Source organism: Seriola dumerili, unplaced genomic scaffold (genome assembly GCF_002260705.1).
Source record: "Seriola dumerili isolate Sdu_G_001 unplaced genomic scaffold, Sdu_1.0 BDQW01000478.1, whole genome shotgun sequence".
Lineage (NCBI taxonomy): Eukaryota > Metazoa > Chordata > Actinopteri > Carangiformes > Carangidae > Seriola > Seriola dumerili.
In genome coordinates, this window is record NW_019174733.1 from 2,856,028 (window position 1) to 2,874,086 (window position 18,059).

The 18,059-nt window shown below is 39.2% G+C and overlaps 3 protein-coding genes across 3 annotated transcripts; 2 read left to right on the top strand and 1 right to left on the bottom strand.

Annotated features, from left to right (window-relative positions):
• Nucleotides 1-774: 774 nt before the first annotated feature.
• On the top strand, nt 775-9,320 carry LOC111235178 (tumor necrosis factor receptor superfamily member 6-like). The gene is made up of 9 exons (XM_022763515.1): nt 775-892; nt 1,814-1,953; nt 3,035-3,169; nt 4,368-4,485; nt 4,699-4,745; nt 4,872-4,973; nt 5,169-5,215; nt 5,559-5,577; nt 5,980-9,320. The coding sequence occupies exons 1-9, from the start codon at nt 828-830 to the stop codon at nt 6,255-6,257; spliced, it is 951 nt and encodes a 316-aa protein (XP_022619236.1). The 5' UTR covers nt 775-827; the 3' UTR covers nt 6,258-9,320.
• Nucleotides 9,321-9,419: 99 nt separating this feature from the next.
• LOC111235179 (cholesterol 25-hydroxylase-like protein) lies at nt 9,420-12,416 on the bottom strand. The gene has a single exon (XM_022763516.1). The coding sequence runs from the start codon at nt 10,391-10,393 to the stop codon at nt 9,545-9,547; it is 849 nt and encodes a 282-aa protein (XP_022619237.1). The 5' UTR covers nt 10,394-12,416; the 3' UTR covers nt 9,420-9,544.
• A 775-nt stretch (nt 12,417-13,191) lies between these two features.
• itprip (inositol 1,4,5-trisphosphate receptor interacting protein) lies at nt 13,192-17,815 on the top strand. The gene is made up of 2 exons (XM_022763514.1): nt 13,192-13,289; nt 15,908-17,815. The coding sequence occupies exon 2, from the start codon at nt 15,975-15,977 to the stop codon at nt 17,586-17,588; it is 1,614 nt and encodes a 537-aa protein (XP_022619235.1). The 5' UTR covers nt 13,192-13,289; nt 15,908-15,974; the 3' UTR covers nt 17,589-17,815.
• The last annotated feature ends 244 nt before the right edge of the window (nt 17,816-18,059 follow it).

Here is an 18,059-nt window from a genome sequence, read left to right on the forward strand (position 1 = left end):
AAGTAAAACATCTGCTGTTTGTATTGAATCCTTTAAAATAAAAGTTTGACTATATGTGGCAGTCTATAGTGGGAGAAATAATATTTTATTATCTTAATGGATATCTTAATTATCTAAACAGGAGCAAAACCCTCCACTTTCCCAGCAGCTATCACACCAAAGAGCAATAACACCCCCTAGTGGCAGTTACTAGACTTTAATATATAAAAATGTAAAGAGAAAAAAAATGCTTCCCACTTGCTTCCTTTTTTTGCCATACAGAAAAGCTGAAAACTGAATATTTTTGATTGTGTGACTGTTGGCTGAACAAAACAAGACAGCTCTGGGCAGTTGCGATTGGCATTTCTTTTTATCTTCTTTGTCTACTGTATCTGTCTGATTAATCAAAATAAACAAACAAATCAATAAATAATATGCAGATTATTCACTATAATGAGGTATGTGAACTGAGGTATCTATTACATTCTACAATTAGAACCTTACACTTGGTGGGTAGCCTAGTTAGATGATTTCAGTAGGCCCATATTATACTGCCTGGGTTGTCTATTTGGCATGACGATAACAAAAATATAGGCTACTATCCTATAATTCCTTTACATATACAGTTGGAAAAATACATAACAAAAAATAATAAATTGTGGAACCATTTAGCTTTGTGCTTTACAATTTTATCTATTGTCTCTATTGTAAGTCAGATATATTGCAAAATGCACACATCCTGTTTACTAAAACTGAAAGCAAGTAAGTAAAACCACCACTCCCCCAGCCTTCAGATAAAGAGCTTCTCAGAGTGGCTCGCTGTACAATGCAGGAGGATTTTTGACACGATGGCGTCTGATTCAAACAAGTTTTCAAATAAGTTTATCACCTTGGCTCTGCTCTTCTTGTCACTGTAAGTAAAATCAAACATTTCGTACATATTTAGTTGGTGATTACTTGTTGTAGCCAGGTGTTGCATCACTTCCTTTCGTGTACTGTATATGAATAAAGGGTTGAAGTTAACGCTGTTTATGACTTGATGACTTGTCAGCAAAGAGTTAGTGAAGCGCTTGGGGTTGAGATTAAGTATCGTGTAAGGTTATTCAGACGGGGAGGGGGGTGTATACATGGAATTGGACGTAAAATCTATTCGTTAGGAGCAGACGAAGACGATACGTACAATAAGCGATGTTTAATTTAGCAATCAGTTCACAGCTATATCCTCTATAACTGCATTTTGACTATCTCCAAGGCAGTGGATAGTCCCAGAAGCTCCCAGGGTGCGGCTGTGAGCTACTCCTTAACGTGTGTTTGAGACGTACACTAGCGAAGCTAACCGGTTAGACCTACTCTTCCAAGTATTTTCTCTCGAAAACGACGGGTTTCGATTGTGGGGAAGTGGGCTCACCGTTTGCCTCTTGCGGCCTTGTGTTGTGTCACCGTAACGACTGCGGTTCTAACACCTAACGTGTCGCCCCGGAGGTCCTCTGGCCTCGGGGGGGGGGGCCGGAGGACCTCCAGCTGAACGAGGCGAAGAACGAGGCGAAGAAAAGCTGCCGCACTCGAAAACATACTCAGACAAACCACACAAATACGGTGATATTTGATATTTATTGGAAGTGTTTTCACGCATTTTGTTTTATTTGTACAAGAGATAAGACATTAGAGATGAGGACCAGCAGGTTGGTTTTGCTAATGTGTGCCTGGTTTATCGCCCCAGAACCGTTAAACAGCGGATTCCCGGGACTTTTCCCGGGGACATTTCGGGACTGTCCCAGAACAGCTAGTTAACATACTGACTTTCACTTTCTGTTTTATTTTATCTTTTCGTCAGGGCATATTCTTCAGCCTCATCCCTAACCAAAGAGGGCATCGCCCAGCATCCAGTTACACTAGTTCGTAACAGAAGGCAGAGCAAGTGTCAGAATGGTGAATACGAGCATAAAGGGATGTTGTGTTGTCAGTGTGGTGCTGGTAAGTTACATTACACGTGAACTCCAATGGCAACATGAAAAACGCTTGAAAAGTTTAGCTGTCTTTTTTACTGAGGAGGTGTCAAATGCTCCTGTCAATAAGGCAATGATAGAGGATACTAGATATCACAAAAGTAAAAGATTAAATAAGTGGTTTTCAGCCTCTTTTGCCTGTCTTGTCTTGCTGGGGCTCCTTGTCATGTTTCAGATGACAGAGTTGTTCACAAATTATATCTCCTTTAGGTAAAATTATCCAACACACACACAAATTAAGATTAGAGGAATGTCCACAAACTGAAAGCAGCCTTGTGTTCAGAGCTTTGTTTCCTCATCTTTCCTCTCCCATTAATCATCTCATGAACCCCTCAGATTTATCTGGTAGCCCTTTGCAGGTTTCTAAAGTAGTTAAAAGTACAGTAGCTCCACCTTGAGCAGCTACAATAGCAAAATGCTGCCTACACGTTGATGCAACATTATCAACAATGTAATAATGTGAGATGTTATAATTAATCAGCCACAAGTGACATTCTACTGTACACCTGGTACTTTTACTTTGACACTCAAGGCCTACTTTTACTTAGGTTTTGAATGTAGGAGTTTTACTTGTAATTCAGGGCTTTTATATTGTATTGGTACTTTTACTTAAGTTAATGATCTTACTTCTGTCAGCACTGTAGAGATCTTTTACATTACATTATGTTACATATAGAAAATATATTTCATATCAGGTAAACCCTGGGTCAAAAAAATAGTTGTGGTCGCCAGGTTAGTTAGGTTAAAATGTGATTGTTTACATTCTGTAAAAATATGCTCTATGTAAGAATAATATTAACTGAAATATTTAAGAAAACAAAACAGATACAGGGCCCTTTCACATGACAGGGTCTCAAGTAAAGGTAAAAATGCAGGAAGGATGCCCTTACCATTTCAGTTTTTATTGCGCTGTAGTGCATATTACCAAACAGTTGAAATCAGAATATGTTTGCATGTGGCTGTCTGTGTGGGTGTGCATATTATCGGTTTCGCCCAATCTAATCAAAATATTTTCTTCCATCTCTGACTCATGTGTCTCTATACTGCAGGCCAGCGGCTGGTGAGTCACTGCACTAAAAATGGAAGTTATGCAGTATGCGAGCTCTGTAAAGATGGCACGTTCAGCAGTCACCCTAATTTCCAGGAGAAATGTGAGCCGTGCACATCCTGTGGCCAGACCAATGGTACAGACGCAACAGGACATCAACATTTCTTTGATATTCACCAATACCAAAAACAAAACATTGGTAAAAATTCGTAGGGACTAGGCTGTGGTTGCAGTAAATCCTTTCCACAGCAGACATTTTGACTCGTCACAGTAGGAAAAGCATAGGTGTTACTAGAAGCACTAATGATGGCTCCGTTCTATTCAACTGTCCCAATAAGCCGTGACAGTGTGACAGTGAACCAAGACTTTGAAACTGAAGCAATTAAATGGAATTCAGTCATGATTCATTTTATTATTTACACCTGGGCTTTTCTTACCGTGACATGTCAGTAGGAGGAAGCCCCTCCACCTATTATACAAAGCCGTTAGGGCACACATAACTAGGTTTAAATTATAAAATATTATTTTCCGGTGGGTCCTATGTAGTGATGAACCAATCCGATACATTGCATTTGTATCTCTGCTTACACTGCCCTTGTACAGTTGTAATGGTACAATTTCATGAACCTGAGACAATATAATTAAAATTTGCATGCATCTCCATGTATACTGAAAGTGTTGTCACAGCCTCATGTTAACTTTACATAAAGAAGAATCATTGCAAAAAGAGCTGAAATAATTAGTCAGTTGATTGATTATTATTTGATCATTAGAGTTTTGATAAGTAAGTGTTTAAGTAAATTATCAAGCTAATATGCCAAACGTTCCCTGGATTCAGCTTCTCAAATGTCATGAATCGCTGCTCTTCTTTGTTTTGTATCATCAGTTATAAACCTATCTTTGGGTTTTGGACTGTTGGTTAGAAAAAAAAAAAAAAACAGTCTAAAAACTTTGGTGAGGACTTGAGCTGGGAAAATGTGATTAGTGCTTTTCCCTATTTTCTGACATTTTCTCAATTAAAAAAATTAAGCAATGGGTTAAAAAAATAATGGTCAGATTAATTGATATAGAAAATAATAGTTAGTTGTAGCTCCAATGCCATCAGTTCCAGATTTTAGAAATAATCAGGAGCACTGTCTCAATTTATCTATGAGAAATCTGTACTCTTAAATGTCAATAAATCATGATAATCTAATACAACCATAGTGTTTCAAGATCATGCTTCAGTGTCACTGTAGAAATGAAGACTTATGTACCACAATATGTCACTTTTTGTTTTTAAGAAAGATACTGTTCCCTCTAATGTCAGTTTGTTGGTTATACTATCATTTTAGCTAATCTAGAGGTGAAGGAACCCTGTACCCCTGCCCAGGACACTAAATGTGGATGTAAAGAGGGTCACTATTGCAGCAGTGGCACGGATGTTTGCAGACTCTGCCAACCTTGTGAAAAGTAAGTTCTGCTACTTTAAATATCATCTTTAAACTTGAAGATGTATGTATGGCTTCTTTAAAACAATGTCTTGTCTGTGTTTTGTTGGCAATTCTTTGCTATTCTAACAAAACACAAGACATTTTTTTAAAGAAGCTTTTATTCAATATTTGCTGTCATGATTCAGTCTGTCACTCATGCTTGTTTTTTTTGTTGTTTTTTTTTTGGTTCAAGGTGTGCTGATGAGGGATGTAACACAGTCTGCAATGTCAAAACTAATGGTATGGTTTAGTTTAGCATTACAAGCATTTGCTTTAAATTATAATGGCTTCAATTAGTACATTTGCATATTAAAAAAAGAAATCACGTAATTTTGTTTGTAATAAAATTGTAACCTTTCATTTCAGGGTCATATACTGGGATAATAGCTGGCATAACTGTCCTGATGATCATTGTGGTAGCTGTGGTAGCTGTGGTAGCTGTGTTTGTGTGTCGGAAGAGAAATTTGAGTGAGTATGTCTGCTACTGCACAACATAAATATGATGTGACCATCAGAGGGCACTAGAACATCACGTGCTCCTTGTTACAATAGCAAAGTATAGTAATAATACTGAAGGTTCAATTCACAGTCAAAACCTCTGTTTTATCTTCTTCATAAAATGTTTGTGTATCTTTTTTTTCTTTTGATCATTTGTCTCATAAGAGGGTACACCTGAATCCTCACCTGGAGGCGGCCCACCAAACGATGTGGTGAGTTATTCCTCAGTGGGATCTTTTAATGCATTTATAGCTCTGACCAGCTGTAACATGTATGCTCTCTTTCCTGTTTTTCATAGTTTTGTCTAAGAATGTTTGTCACACAGATACATACATGTACGATAAACGCTTCCCTGTCTCTCCTAATGTTTGACATAGCCGCCTCTTTCTATAGGATGTACAGGTTGGTTGTCTGAACCCTTAGTGGCCTTGTTAGTGTGATTCTTCTGTGTCAGTGTTGTGATGCAACATATTTGTAAAGCTTGTTGAAGCAGTTTGTTATTTCATCACTGGGGTGTTGAAAATATTAACAGTCATTCTCCTTTCTTCTTGTCAGGAGATGCAGTCTCTTAATGGTAAGAAAAAACCCAGAACATGTTTTTTAATTGCTGCACTAGTAGAGCTCTAATTTCTATCTATGCCTCCACACCGGCGACAGCTGTGGCCAGAGCCTGATTGTTGGTCCATCTGTCCCATTCTCGTGAATGTGATATGTCAGGAATGCCTTAAGGGAATTTCTTAAGATTTGGCACAAATGTTTATTTATATTAGTTATGTGGCTCTGGCACAGGAAAATGACATCCCCAATCTTGGCACGTGGCCTTTCACCTTACATACAACATCTCTCTTTTGAATGTGCTCTTTTTTCTTTTTTTTTTTTTTCACCCATCAAAATCAAAATGCCCCTACAAGATGAGTAAAGTTGTGATGCGTGTTGTGTTTTGTGGCATTAATCTCAATTGTTTCCTGTCTTTTAGTTCCAGATATAGAGCCTCACCTGCCTGACATTGCAGACGCGCTTGGATGGAAGGATATGAAGGCTGTAGCATCACGGAGTGGGATATCACAAACTACTATTGAGTCTTGTAAACTGGACAATCCAGGTGATTGTCGGGAGCAGACAGAACAACTACTACGGATCTGGGTGGAGAGGCATGGCTCGGATAGCCCAGGAAAATTGATCCAAATCCTAAAAAATAGAGGCAAAAAGAACAAATTAGAGAAGGTGAAGATGATATTGGATGGTAAATTGTGAATTGTGAGCACTTTGAATATTTGCACTGCTGCCTACTGAACAAATGACTTTTTTTTTTTCAGACAAAAATGTGGGATGTTTTAGGTGAGGGGAAATCATTAAGATCAAAATCATACTCATAATATAGTACAGAGAGCATAAACTCAAAGTCCGAAATCTTTCAGGAGTGTTAATTACATTTGCAGCCCTCCCCAGGCGAATGTTTATCCATGTGCTTATCCACACAGACATTTTCTGGACGCAAAGTCAAAAATATCATTTACATCACAGTAAGATGTCTTGATAGAAGGCTAAGGTAGGCAATATTTAGTTCACTGTAAGGGAAACAAGAAACAACATCTATCTGGGTTTTAACAGACCCATGTTTACTTTGCAGAGAATTTTGGCAAGTTAAGTACCTTCCAAACAGAAGTTGATGAGCATTTTAGAAAGCAACTCTAACATGCAGATCTCAATGTCTGCTGTATGATTATTGCAAACATTGCTTATTTTCTAATTAAATCTTCTCATTTCCCTGTCTCAATGTAGGAGCAACAGGAAGGGACTATTGTTATTATCCACCAATTAAGGAACTGCTCCAAAATTTTTTTTCCTTTGCTAATCCCCTTTGTACAATCAAACATTATTTAAACTCACCATGGTGAGAAACCACAAAGTTGCCAATGTAGTGAGGGCGCCGTTTGCTTATTGCATTTCAGTATTGTCTATTGTAGAGCAGGTTAAAACTATAATATGTAACTTTTCCACTTTAAATTGTCTAAAATAGCAAGACCTATTTTATATATTTTGTTTTGCATACATTTTCCCAAATGTTTTCTAAATTCATGATTTTTTTAACAGTCCATTTCATTTGGTCGCCTGTCAAAGGCGTCACATCCCCTATGTGCATGTGTTGGTATTGTGGTTGCCTGTCTGAAGAGGTCAAAATTGACTTTGGTCTTTTTCAACTACACTATATTACCAAAAGTATTCACTCACCCATCCAAATAATTGAAATCAGGTGTTCCAATCACTTCCATGGCCACAGGTGTATAAAATCAAGCACCAAGGCATGCAGACTGTTTCTACAAACATTTGTGAAAGAATGGGTCACTCTCAGGAGCTCAGTGAATTCCAGCATGGTACTGTGATAGCCGTGAAATTTCCTCGCTCCTAAATATTCCACAGTCAACTGTCAGTAGTATTATAACAAAGTGGAAGCGATTGGGAATGACAGCAACTCAGCCACGAAGTGGTAGGCCACGTAAAATGACGGAGCAGGGTCAGCGGATGCTGAGGCGCATAGTGCGCAGAGGTCGCCAACTTTCTGCAGTCAGTTGCTACAGACCTCCAAACTTCATGTGGTCTTCAGATTAGCTCAAGAACAGTGAGTAGAGAGCTTCATGGAATGGGTTTCCATGGCCGACCAGCTGCATCCAAGCCATACATCACCAAGTGCAATGCAAAGCGTTGGATGCAGTGGTGTAAAGCACGCTGCCACTGGACTCTAGAGCAGTGGAGACACGTTCTCTGGAGTGACGAATCGCGCTTCACCATCTGGCGATCTGATGGACGAGTCTGGGTTTGGCGGTTGCCAGGAGAGCGGTACTTGTCTGACTGCATTGTGCCAAGTGTAAAGTTTGGTGGAGGCGATATTATGGTGTGGGGTTGTTTTTCAGGAGCTGGGCTTGGCCCCTTAGTTCCAGTGAAAGGGACCAAGAGACTTTGGACAATTCCATGCTCCCAACTTTGTGGGAACAGTTTGGGGATGGCCCCTTCCTGTTCCAACATGACTGTGCACCAGTGCACAAAGCAAGGTCCATAAAGACATGGATGAGAGAGTTTGGTGTGGATGAACTTGACTGGCCAGCACAGAGTCCTGACCTCAACCCGATAGAACACCTTTGGGATGAATTAGAGCGGAGACTGAGAGCCAGGCCTTCTCGTCCAACATCAGTGTGTGACCTCACAAATGCACTTCTGGAAGAATGGTCAAAAATGATAATAAACACACTCCTAAACCTTATGGAAAGCCTTCCCAGAAGAGTTGAAGCTGTTATAGCTGCAAAGGGTGGACCGACGTCATATTAAACCCTATGGATTAAGAATGGGATGTCACTTAAGTTCATGTGCAAGTCAAGGCAGGTGAGCCAATACTTTTGGCAATATAGTGTATGTATTTTGGATCATTTTATGTATTTTGGATCATCCTGCTCATTCGCTGTTCACTGCCAACACAGCCTTTCAACCATGTCCTCCATGCCATCTCTAATGTCCTTGGAAGACTAGCCATGTACAGAGTAAATCCAAGGGCTAATTTAATTTTTGCACCTGCACTGTGCGTGTTTAATGTAAACCAACCTCTGCAGCTACTTAGAGTCAGATGCTGAGTGCAGTGAAATACAAGCTTATGCCACGACAGCAGGGTAGGAATAAGATTATCCTTAAACCATTTAAGTTTGTGCAAAAACAGTTGCAAATAATCATAATGAAAAGTATTTTATACGACTTTGCTTAGTCATAACATAATCACCAGTACTGTCAAATGAAATTTCCCTTTTATTTATAGTGGTTTCGTTGCTCAATTCAAGTTCCACATTCTGTAAAACAATGAAGTAAATCGCATTGACAAGAAGTTGGGATTGTGGAAACTGATCATTACTTTCTGTAAACCTTTGGGGAAACAAATCATTAATTGAACTTTGAGATCTAAAAACCAGTTTAACACTTCGTTTGTTTCTTGACCCATAAATCCATGAGGAAGGAAGCCCATTACTTTTGCCCCATGTTATTTTGGGGATGCTCATTTGGCTGTCTACTTTCATTTCTCATTATCACACTGGAACCAAATTTTAACATTGGGTAGTGCTTAGTTTGCTCAGTGTTTTTATTTGTGCAGCAACTCCAAATCATAGTCTGTGCAGTGTCTCTCATTTTCAATATCAAGGAAATTCAGTTTTACATTTATTTGTTTTATATAGACTATATGAGAATGAAAAATGGAACTGGAAATTTGGAGAACTGAATATATGCGCATATATCAGAGACAGAGTTTTTGTAAATAAAAAAAAAGTAACTTGTATGAAAAAGATGAATGAAATGTCTGCAATACTGAAATGCAATACTTCAAAATAGTTTTCTTCATGAAGAATGGATGCTGTAGTCATCTTAGTTTCGTGGCAGTTACAATAATGCTATAGTATTGTGCCAATAGTACATTTTTGGAGCATGACTAAAAATCTCAGCATCTTTTGGCATCTATTATTCATACTTGTACATATTTAGATTAAAACAAATTTAAATCAAAGTCAGTCTTCATCAGTCGTTGCAGAATCTGATAAACACATCCTCTTTAAAGTCTCTGTGTTTCTTGACTTTTTCTGTGTGTGCAGTGTGCCAAAAAGTCTGTCCCAGTGCGTGAAGTACGGCGCATAGTTCACTTTGAATTTGAGGTGGTGGAGATCATGATGCTGAGCGCCTCCGTAGAGGCCAAAGGGCACCAGTCTGTGTGGAGACCAGGGAAATTCATAGCCCGAGTGAGCCTCCACAGACAGATAAATGTTAGCGATGAAGAAGAGCATCTCCGTGAGCGGATGGCAGTCGAGGAGCACAGGGTTCAGTGTTGTGAAGAAACTGAGGCTCAGCATCTCCCAGACACTTGTGTCCTCCGTCGTCAGGGAGAAGGTGGCCGTGTAGACGTGGTGCTCCTTGTGGAAGAAACGGTAGAGCCAGTACACTTTGTGATGCAGCAGATGCCAAAAAAAGTACTGCGTGTCGAACAGGAGTAAGCAAGCCAGTACATCTTTAACAACAGCTAGCATTGCAGGTGCCACAGGGGGAGAAACCACAGGCTTCCAGTACCAGTGCACAACGGAGAGGGGGAAAATAAAACATACGTGGTTGCGGGAAATCTTGCACAAGCACCTCCAAGTCGCTGCCCATGTCACTTTGCTTTGAGGCTGGATCTTGAAGCGACGTACCAGTGCCAGTCTGGAGCAGAGCAGATCCAGACAGATATAAGGAAAGCAGCAGCACATATAAACGCTGAGAGAGAACAAAACTGGAAAACATGGTGATCTGAGGAGGCTTGTCCATTCTCTTAACCAGTCCCAAAGAATCTGCAGAAAGAGTCTCTCTGTGCTCTCTGAGGGTGTCATCCCTGTACTATAAAAAAAAAAAACGGATGTGTTCCTTCTTTAAGAAGGATGAAATGCTCACAGCAAAAAGTGCAGAGTTGAATTAACACCCATACAGTTGATTTCAACACAGGGTTTATGATACTCCACATTTTCCAGAGTAGATTAACACTTTCAGAATAGTTAAATATTACCACTGTGCCAGAGTTCCTTCTTTAACGCACAGAAAGTTATATAACAGTAGGGGACACATTAGACCCGTAACACTTAACTATTTGGGTAGTGTTAGTGTCATCTACTAAAGTGTCAAGCTATCTACACTGAAAATTTTAATTATAATTGACTCCAATAAACAAGGTATTTTTCAAAAACATTTATTTTGTCACTTCCAGTCATTTATATAGTTTAATTAAAACATTGTGAATGACAATGTACAAACTTTTTTCTGAAACATTGTATGAGCTTTGAACATCAAACGGCTTTTTGAAGGTGAAAAAATGTTCATTATTTGAAGAAAAAACAGCAACAAATTCCAGTTTTTGTTTCCTGTAATAATGTCACCAAATAACAATGGGATGTTTTTCAGAAGACAATGTCTGAATAGAATTCAAACCAATGCCATTGCCAACACTCAAATCGTTGTGGGACATTTTTTTTGTTCAGAATATCCATAATGAAAACTATAAATCCGGGAAAACGACTTTTTCCCATATGAAGTGTGTGAGATTCAAAAAGCAATATGATCTCATACTGGGCCACATCCTCCAGAAGATCAGGTATCATCAAATGAATAATTATTACAAACATGAAAATACTTCAATAACTAACTATAGGAAATGCTTTAAAACAGAAATTCAACTCACTTGCTTCCTCATCAAGATCACTTCCTGGGGAATTTCTGCTGACTGCACCAAGTGACAATTCTGGTGTTGAAGTGAGCCCCTTAGCTTCTTTTATGACATTTGGCTTTAAAAACATATCCCATTTCAGAAGCAGCCTGGAGGATATCTCATCAGCAAATAGGAGAGTGAAATCTTGATAAGAAAGAAACTTCAAGCCATTGTAAACATCTCATTCCAAATTTAGCAATCCTCCTGTATCCAGGAATCTTGGGAGGGTGGAGAGGACCTCAAGCATCCCATCAAGCTACCTTTAAACATTGTTAGTCCTTTGGAAATTTGGACATCCTGGAGAAAAGTCAATGGAGATATTTGGTGGCAGTGCAGATCTATGAATCTTCCTTTGCACTGTTTTCAGAAACCAGAAAATGCATCCTGTTCTGCTTGCAGCATCATAGAAATGTTCCTGAAATGAAAAAAAAAAAAAAAAATTGTCATCACATGCAGCTCATGAGAAATCTCTGAATTCAAATGTCAAATGACATGCACACAGCTTTGTGTCACAACATGCAAAAATGACATGAAGAGTCATGCAATCAATAATAATGATTACATAGCCTTTCTAGGTATATGGATGCTTGGGGGAAGGGAACAGCATCACTATATCAGCAGCATACTCTTAGATTGCTTGAGTGGAAATATTCAAATCTTAACCTAGATTTATGCAATAGCCATGCAGCTTTTTGGCATGAATAAAAAGATTATGAAACACACCTACCCATGATTATCAAGTGAACCATCAGTATGTTAACCAATTGTCTTCTTGTCCTTGAGGCCAAGTGGATATTTGCGTAAAATTTGAAGAAATGAAGAAGGTATAAAATTAAAGCTTTGCTTTTCACAGCTATGAGCTTGGATGTGAATTCTTGTTAAATTGTCACTGATGAAGTTAACAGTTAGCTAGCGTATACTGCTAGTTAGCTTATCACGTGGACAAATGTGTTATTCAGTTCTGGCAACAAAGAAGACTTCATGCATATTCTACAAACAAGAATGTGGCATATGGGAGTGGAAATTTATTCAAATGTTTAACCCTGGACTTTCACCACTACAGTTGTGTAACACCCTTTCAGACTTTCCTGCCAAACAAAACAAAAACGTGACATGTGAAACACTGGTCCTTTTACATTTTATCAATTTGAAATTTCACAAATTAAAGAAGCTGAGACAAATGTTAATGTGTATGGGTCTGCAAGTCAGTTCATTTCTGCTTCCAAAAGGTCAAAGTTAGAATTGTTGTTGCTGTTCTTGTCTGAACAGCCTGTTAGTGGAAGTGAGTTTTGACCAATCTTTGCCTCATGTGTCGTTTCCTCCTTTGCTTTTGATCTGGCTTTGCTCAAGCATAAAGCGCCACCCTGTGGATGCAAAATGTTTCTTTTCAAAATACAATACTGTGGCAGGATGCATCCATGCAGGATTATAAACCACATAATTCTGCAAATAGTACATTGTTATTTCAATTACAAGACAAGATTTCATGAGATCAGGATTTCATCATTATGATCAACAACTTGAGCCCTTTAGCTTATATTTGTTTACATTTTTTTAAAAAAGTACACCGAATTAGATATTAACAGTTCCTATTTGTACCGTTTGCTGTACTGACAATATTGAATTAAAATCTTTCAAATCTAATGATTCCCAGGCAAGTTCTGAAATGCTCCAACTCCAGTCTCTGTACTTTACATGGTCAACATGATAGTTTTCTCATGAGAGACCCCCCCCCAGTGGCATTAAAACATTTAAATTGTGCACAGTATTTATGATTCATTATGAACTGCAGCCCTGCCCCACACATCTTCGTCCCTATTGTGGTTGAGCAGAGGAAGCTGGGCGGTCTCTGTCGTTATGGGTGGAGCGTGCAGTCAGGAAATGTGTTTTAAAAAAAAAAAAAAAAAAAAAAAAAAAAATGCTGTGAAACTGTTCCCTCGTTCACATGAGTTTGATGATGAGGCTGATTCCACCGGAGAGTCCTCCACATGAAGCTTATTATGATTTCAACTCAGAACAACGCAAAGGTAGGTTTATCAACCTTTTACACAGCGTATGTCTTCTGGATTCACCTCTCAATTGACTTGTAGATCCACGAAGAGTGAGTCCAAGCTGCTAAACATGCAATGATGTTACCAGCACAAATTACGCAATACTACTGTTACTTATATTTTCAGAAAACACTTAAGTTGCTCTTTTTTGCTTTGAAGCTTCGCACAGAATACTATAGGGCACCGTTTGTTAGACAGCAGGCTGTGAAGTGACTCATTTGTCTGGAATAGTGTTTGTGTGCCACCACATTTCCGTGATGAGTAGGTCACTATTTTGTTGCTAAGAAAACTTGAGGAGGAGGTAACCGCTGGCACCGTGTCCAAACTGCATCACTTTACAAATACACAGCCATGTCAGTGACAGAGCCTCGTCATTTACTCCATTTTTCCAAACACCCTGAAGCTTAATAGGTTCAGTCAACATGACATTTACTTTACATTTTATCATGTACTTCAGTGCAATTTGAAAGTAGATTACTTGTACTTCCATTTCAAGCTCCTCCATTTTATTCTAGCTGAAAATACCATACTCTTAACACATGTAGTTTTAGAGGAAACATGACATCTGTAGTTAGTTGTTTCATACAAAATATATAGTTCTCTTATTGTTAAGTAGGAGGTTCAGAGGTGATTCACTATCACCATGGGCATCAGGTCAGGATGCAGGGTGAATGAATGGTGGCCATTAAACATATATCCAATCAAACAATGGTTTGTTCTCTGTTAATTATTTCAACATTGAAAAGGAAGACACACATGGGTTGCGGGTTAAATTAGCACAACATAGTCTCATTTCAGACTAATTAAAGAAATACGAATGAATAAGGTTCTGTGAGACACAAACAAACTATAGGAACTAAAGAGTAACAAACTTCTTACCAGAAACTGCCACCCCATGTGAAGGTGAAAAGAAACACTGAATGAGTGGAGTGAAGCCCTTAAATAATCTTGTAGTGCCCAGGTGAACTCTATCAGGTAAATGAGGGGTGGAGGGTGAGAAAACAAGAGCCAATCGGTGATAAGGAAAGGAAAGGAAGTGAGGTAGGTGAAGATGGGAAGAGGAAAATAAAATAAAAGAGGAATCTTTATTACACTTATAAAGTATTGCTGCAACTAATGGTTATTTTCTTTATCAATTAATCTATTGATTATTTTCTCAATCAAGTAATCGTGTCTAGAAAACGTAAGAAAATAGTGAAAAATGTACATTATACTTTCGTGCAGCACAAAGGGACACTTTCAGATGGCTTGTCTTGTTTTATTCAACCAACAGTCCTGAACCTAAAGATATTCAGTTTGTTATCATATATGGCTAACAAAGCATCACATTCTCAAATCTGAGAAGCTGGAACCACCAAATGAGTGTAATGCTAAACTGCTGAAAAAAATACTAAAAATGGGAAGGTAAAGTTGTGGCACTAACATTAACCGTAAGTTACTGCTCATACCAGACCAGTTTAGGCTGTAGCAGTAAAATCTGTGAATGCTTTCAATTGAGCAAGTGTATGTTTTATTGCTTTTATTGCTATTAATTAAATTCTTTGTCTGGAGTAATGAGTTATTTGTTATTTCAAGTGTTTGATAAAGGGTGTTAGTACTTCTGTGAGCCTTGCAGCTGTAACTGAAATCTCTTTTTGGGAAAAGTTAACATTGAATGTAGCCTTCATGATCTGTAACAATCTGATCTTAAATCGGATCTTAAATAACTAAGAATGAACTATAACACAGGCCTCTTGGCTTGATGTTTGTTTGGATGGGCTGAGCCATGTAAAATGTTGGAAAACATCTCAGTGAGTAAGTCATGGGAAGTTTTCCTGCCCTCATGGTGCACAACTGCACTGCAATTACTGCTGTCATTTTAAAGCTCGTCTGACTGAGAACACTTAATAATCTCATGATGTTACAGTGAGATCATGATGCATGTGCACTTCCTCTTTCTTGTGTCTTTATGGTGTCTTGCCAGAGGAAGTCCCATTTTAACCACATGACATACTTTTATTTTAAAGATCATAATGATGACAGTTTGTCATTCAGCCAATCCTCACCAGAGCATTTTAAAAGTGTACTTTCAGTTGTACCACAAGCCTGCACAAGATACTTATGTAATTTCCTGTTCTGTACAGTATATTGCATTACTTGTTGGTTATCTGATGACGTCCAGGAAAAAAATGTCAATGTGAGTTTTTTTTCCGCATTGTTTCACTTAGAATCTGAATTTCATTGTATACAAACTTTATTTGGACGTTTTCCAGAAAGAAGGGTTTTATTCATCTTGTTTTGGATAAAATGTCAACAGGATGTAAATGCTAACAGGGACATAACAAATAGGCTTATTGGAGAAGGGCGATGCTCTTCTAAAGGGCGCAATCTTCCTTCCTCCCATGTTGCACAGTCTGATACTGGACGAGTGCGTCACTCAGCCCACTGCCTCTATATTTAGAGGAACAATCTGTTCCTCCCCCTGATGGGTGGAGTGCTTTACAAAATTAACTGGCTCATAATTTTCATATATTTTATCCAGTACACCAATGCTCATTTTTGCCTTACATCCACTTGACTTTTCACTAAAACCACCATTTTTATTTTTGTTTCAGGACCTGAGCTGCAGTTGCCCGGACGTCTGCGAAGTGCTTAAATATGCATGTTAGAAACTAGCTGAAGATGCAGGGGGCCATTGCACGTGTGTGTGTGGTGGTGGCTGCTGCCATACTAAACCGTCCCTTGCTCTTTCCTCAAGAGAACACCACGCTCCCGGACCAGGACGAGGAGCTGATGGCTCGCATGCGGGAGCACGAGGAGAGGCTGGAAATGGAGCAGGCCAGGCTGGAGAAAGAGCTTTCACAGCTTGACCCAAAGCCCGAAGAAACCACCTCAGAGGAAGGTTATAGTTGGTACTTTTGGAGCGCTGTGTCTTTCATCATATTCTTCACTATCGAGATGTGCAGGGTGGATCTTGCTGACACAGAAATGCGACCGGCTGATGATGAAGACATATTTTCAGAGAGTGGATCCATCACCCCCAAGACAATGGTACTAGATAAAAATATCCTGAGTAACTTCTGTGACAAATGTACCTACACTTCAGCCCATGAAAACTGGAGGGTGAGGGAGTTTGTTGAGGGCTTTGCCGATGATTTACTGGAATCGCTCAGGAGTATGTGTGACAGGGAGGCAGACATGGAAGTCGGGGACTTTGTCGGAATTGGAAGCATGTTCGAGTCTTGGAAGGTGTGCAAGCCTCTAATGTGCGACCTTGTAGTGCCTTTCTCGCCTCCAGATCCATACTCCTTCCAGTTTCATCTGTGGTGCAGCCCTAACAGTGACATGCCTCCAGACATGCAGGGCTGTGGCAAAATAAAGGTGACCAGGTTTGGGGAGAGCGAGGACGGCTGTGTCTGTGGCTCTGCTAATCTGGGAGAGGACGTGCTTTGTCTGTTGCATAGCAGGAATGAAGCCATCAAAGTGGACCGCAGCCCTGATGAACTGCTTTGCTCCAAGAACACACCTTTCTTGGCCAAAGATCAAGTCATGAAGTGGTTTCAGATCTCTGTAACCAAAGCGTGGGGACGCATCTCTCACAAATACGACTTTGAGGTCACTTTCCGTAACTTGGATGCCGCCGGTGCTCTGAAGATCCGATTCCGTTCAGGGAAAGTCATCGTACTGAACATAATACCTGTGGTTCAGCTGGAGGATACAGATGCTTATTTTGTCTCGCACTTCCCATCAGATTGTGACAGCTCTCCAGGCCCACACTGGCCCCTCTCTTTTGCTGTTTATGAGAGGAATTTGCTGAAACATTTCACTAAACGTCTGCCACAAAATTCCTGTCATTTACACTGTCTTCAGGTTGTTACTTTCCTACACAGAAAGCAGACGGGGCTCACAGGAAAGAGCGCCCTTACTAACTACCACATAAAGACTGCTCTGATGCACTTGTTGCTGAGTAAAAGATCCTCTGTGTGGGGCATTGGGAGTATGGAGCACAGGCTTCGGGATGTGCTCAGCTTCTTGCAGAGCAGCCTACAAGAGAAGAGACTTCATCATGTTCTGATTGGGAACAGCAAAGTGCCAGAAGAAGTCCACGTTCCTAAGTTAATTCGCAAAGCAGAGCCCATCAATCTGTTCAGGTCTCTGGTGCTGCAGACAGAGCTTTACGCTGCAACAGTCAGGCATTTTCAGGAGATGCTGAGAAATGCACCTGTACTCATACAAGAGTACACACCTCACTTATCAAATGGAGGTTTACACCACAGCCTAGATGAAAGGTTGTGAGCACTGGCCACATCCAGTGTCTGAATTATTTCTAACCTTTACCACCAGCAGATCTTAAAATGCCATTCAGTGTTACTTAAGGTGAAGTTACTAATACAAGGTGCACATATAACAGTTGTTTCCGTTTCAGTTCAGCGGTTTTGCTGTAGCTGCTTTTGTTACACTTGACACAGTAACCATTGTGTGTGTGTGTGTGTGTGTGTATAAATATATATATATATATATATATATATATATATATATATATATATATATATATATATATATATATATATATATATATATATATATATATATATATATATATATATATATATATATATATATATATATATATATATATATATATATATATATATATATATATATATATATATATATAGCGTGTGTGTGTAATATACAGATGTGTGACAAACCAACATAAAGTGTCATAAAGTAAGGTGTTTGGCCACCACATGCTGCCAGAACAGT

What these genes read in the sequence shown, in the direction of transcription:
- LOC111235178 (XM_022763515.1), top strand. Translation starts at nt 828, where the DNA reads ATGGCGTCTGATTCAAACAAGTTTTCAAATAAGTTTATCACCTTGGCT. An exon ending in GCTCTGCTCTTCTTGTCACT is followed by an intron (nt 893 to 1,813) that starts GTAAGTAAAATC and finishes TCTTTTCGTCAG; the next exon opens with GGCATATTCTTCAGCCTCAT. An exon ending in CTGCAATGTCAAAACTAATG is followed by an intron (nt 4,746 to 4,871) that starts GTATGGTTTAGT and finishes CTTTCATTTCAG; the next exon opens with GGTCATATACTGGGATAATA.
- LOC111235179 (XM_022763516.1), bottom strand. Translation starts at nt 10,393, where the DNA reads ATGACACCCTCAGAGAGCACAGAGAGACTCTTTCTGCAGATTCTTTGG.
- itprip (XM_022763514.1), top strand. Translation starts at nt 15,975, where the DNA reads ATGCAGGGGGCCATTGCACGTGTGTGTGTGGTGGTGGCTGCTGCCATA.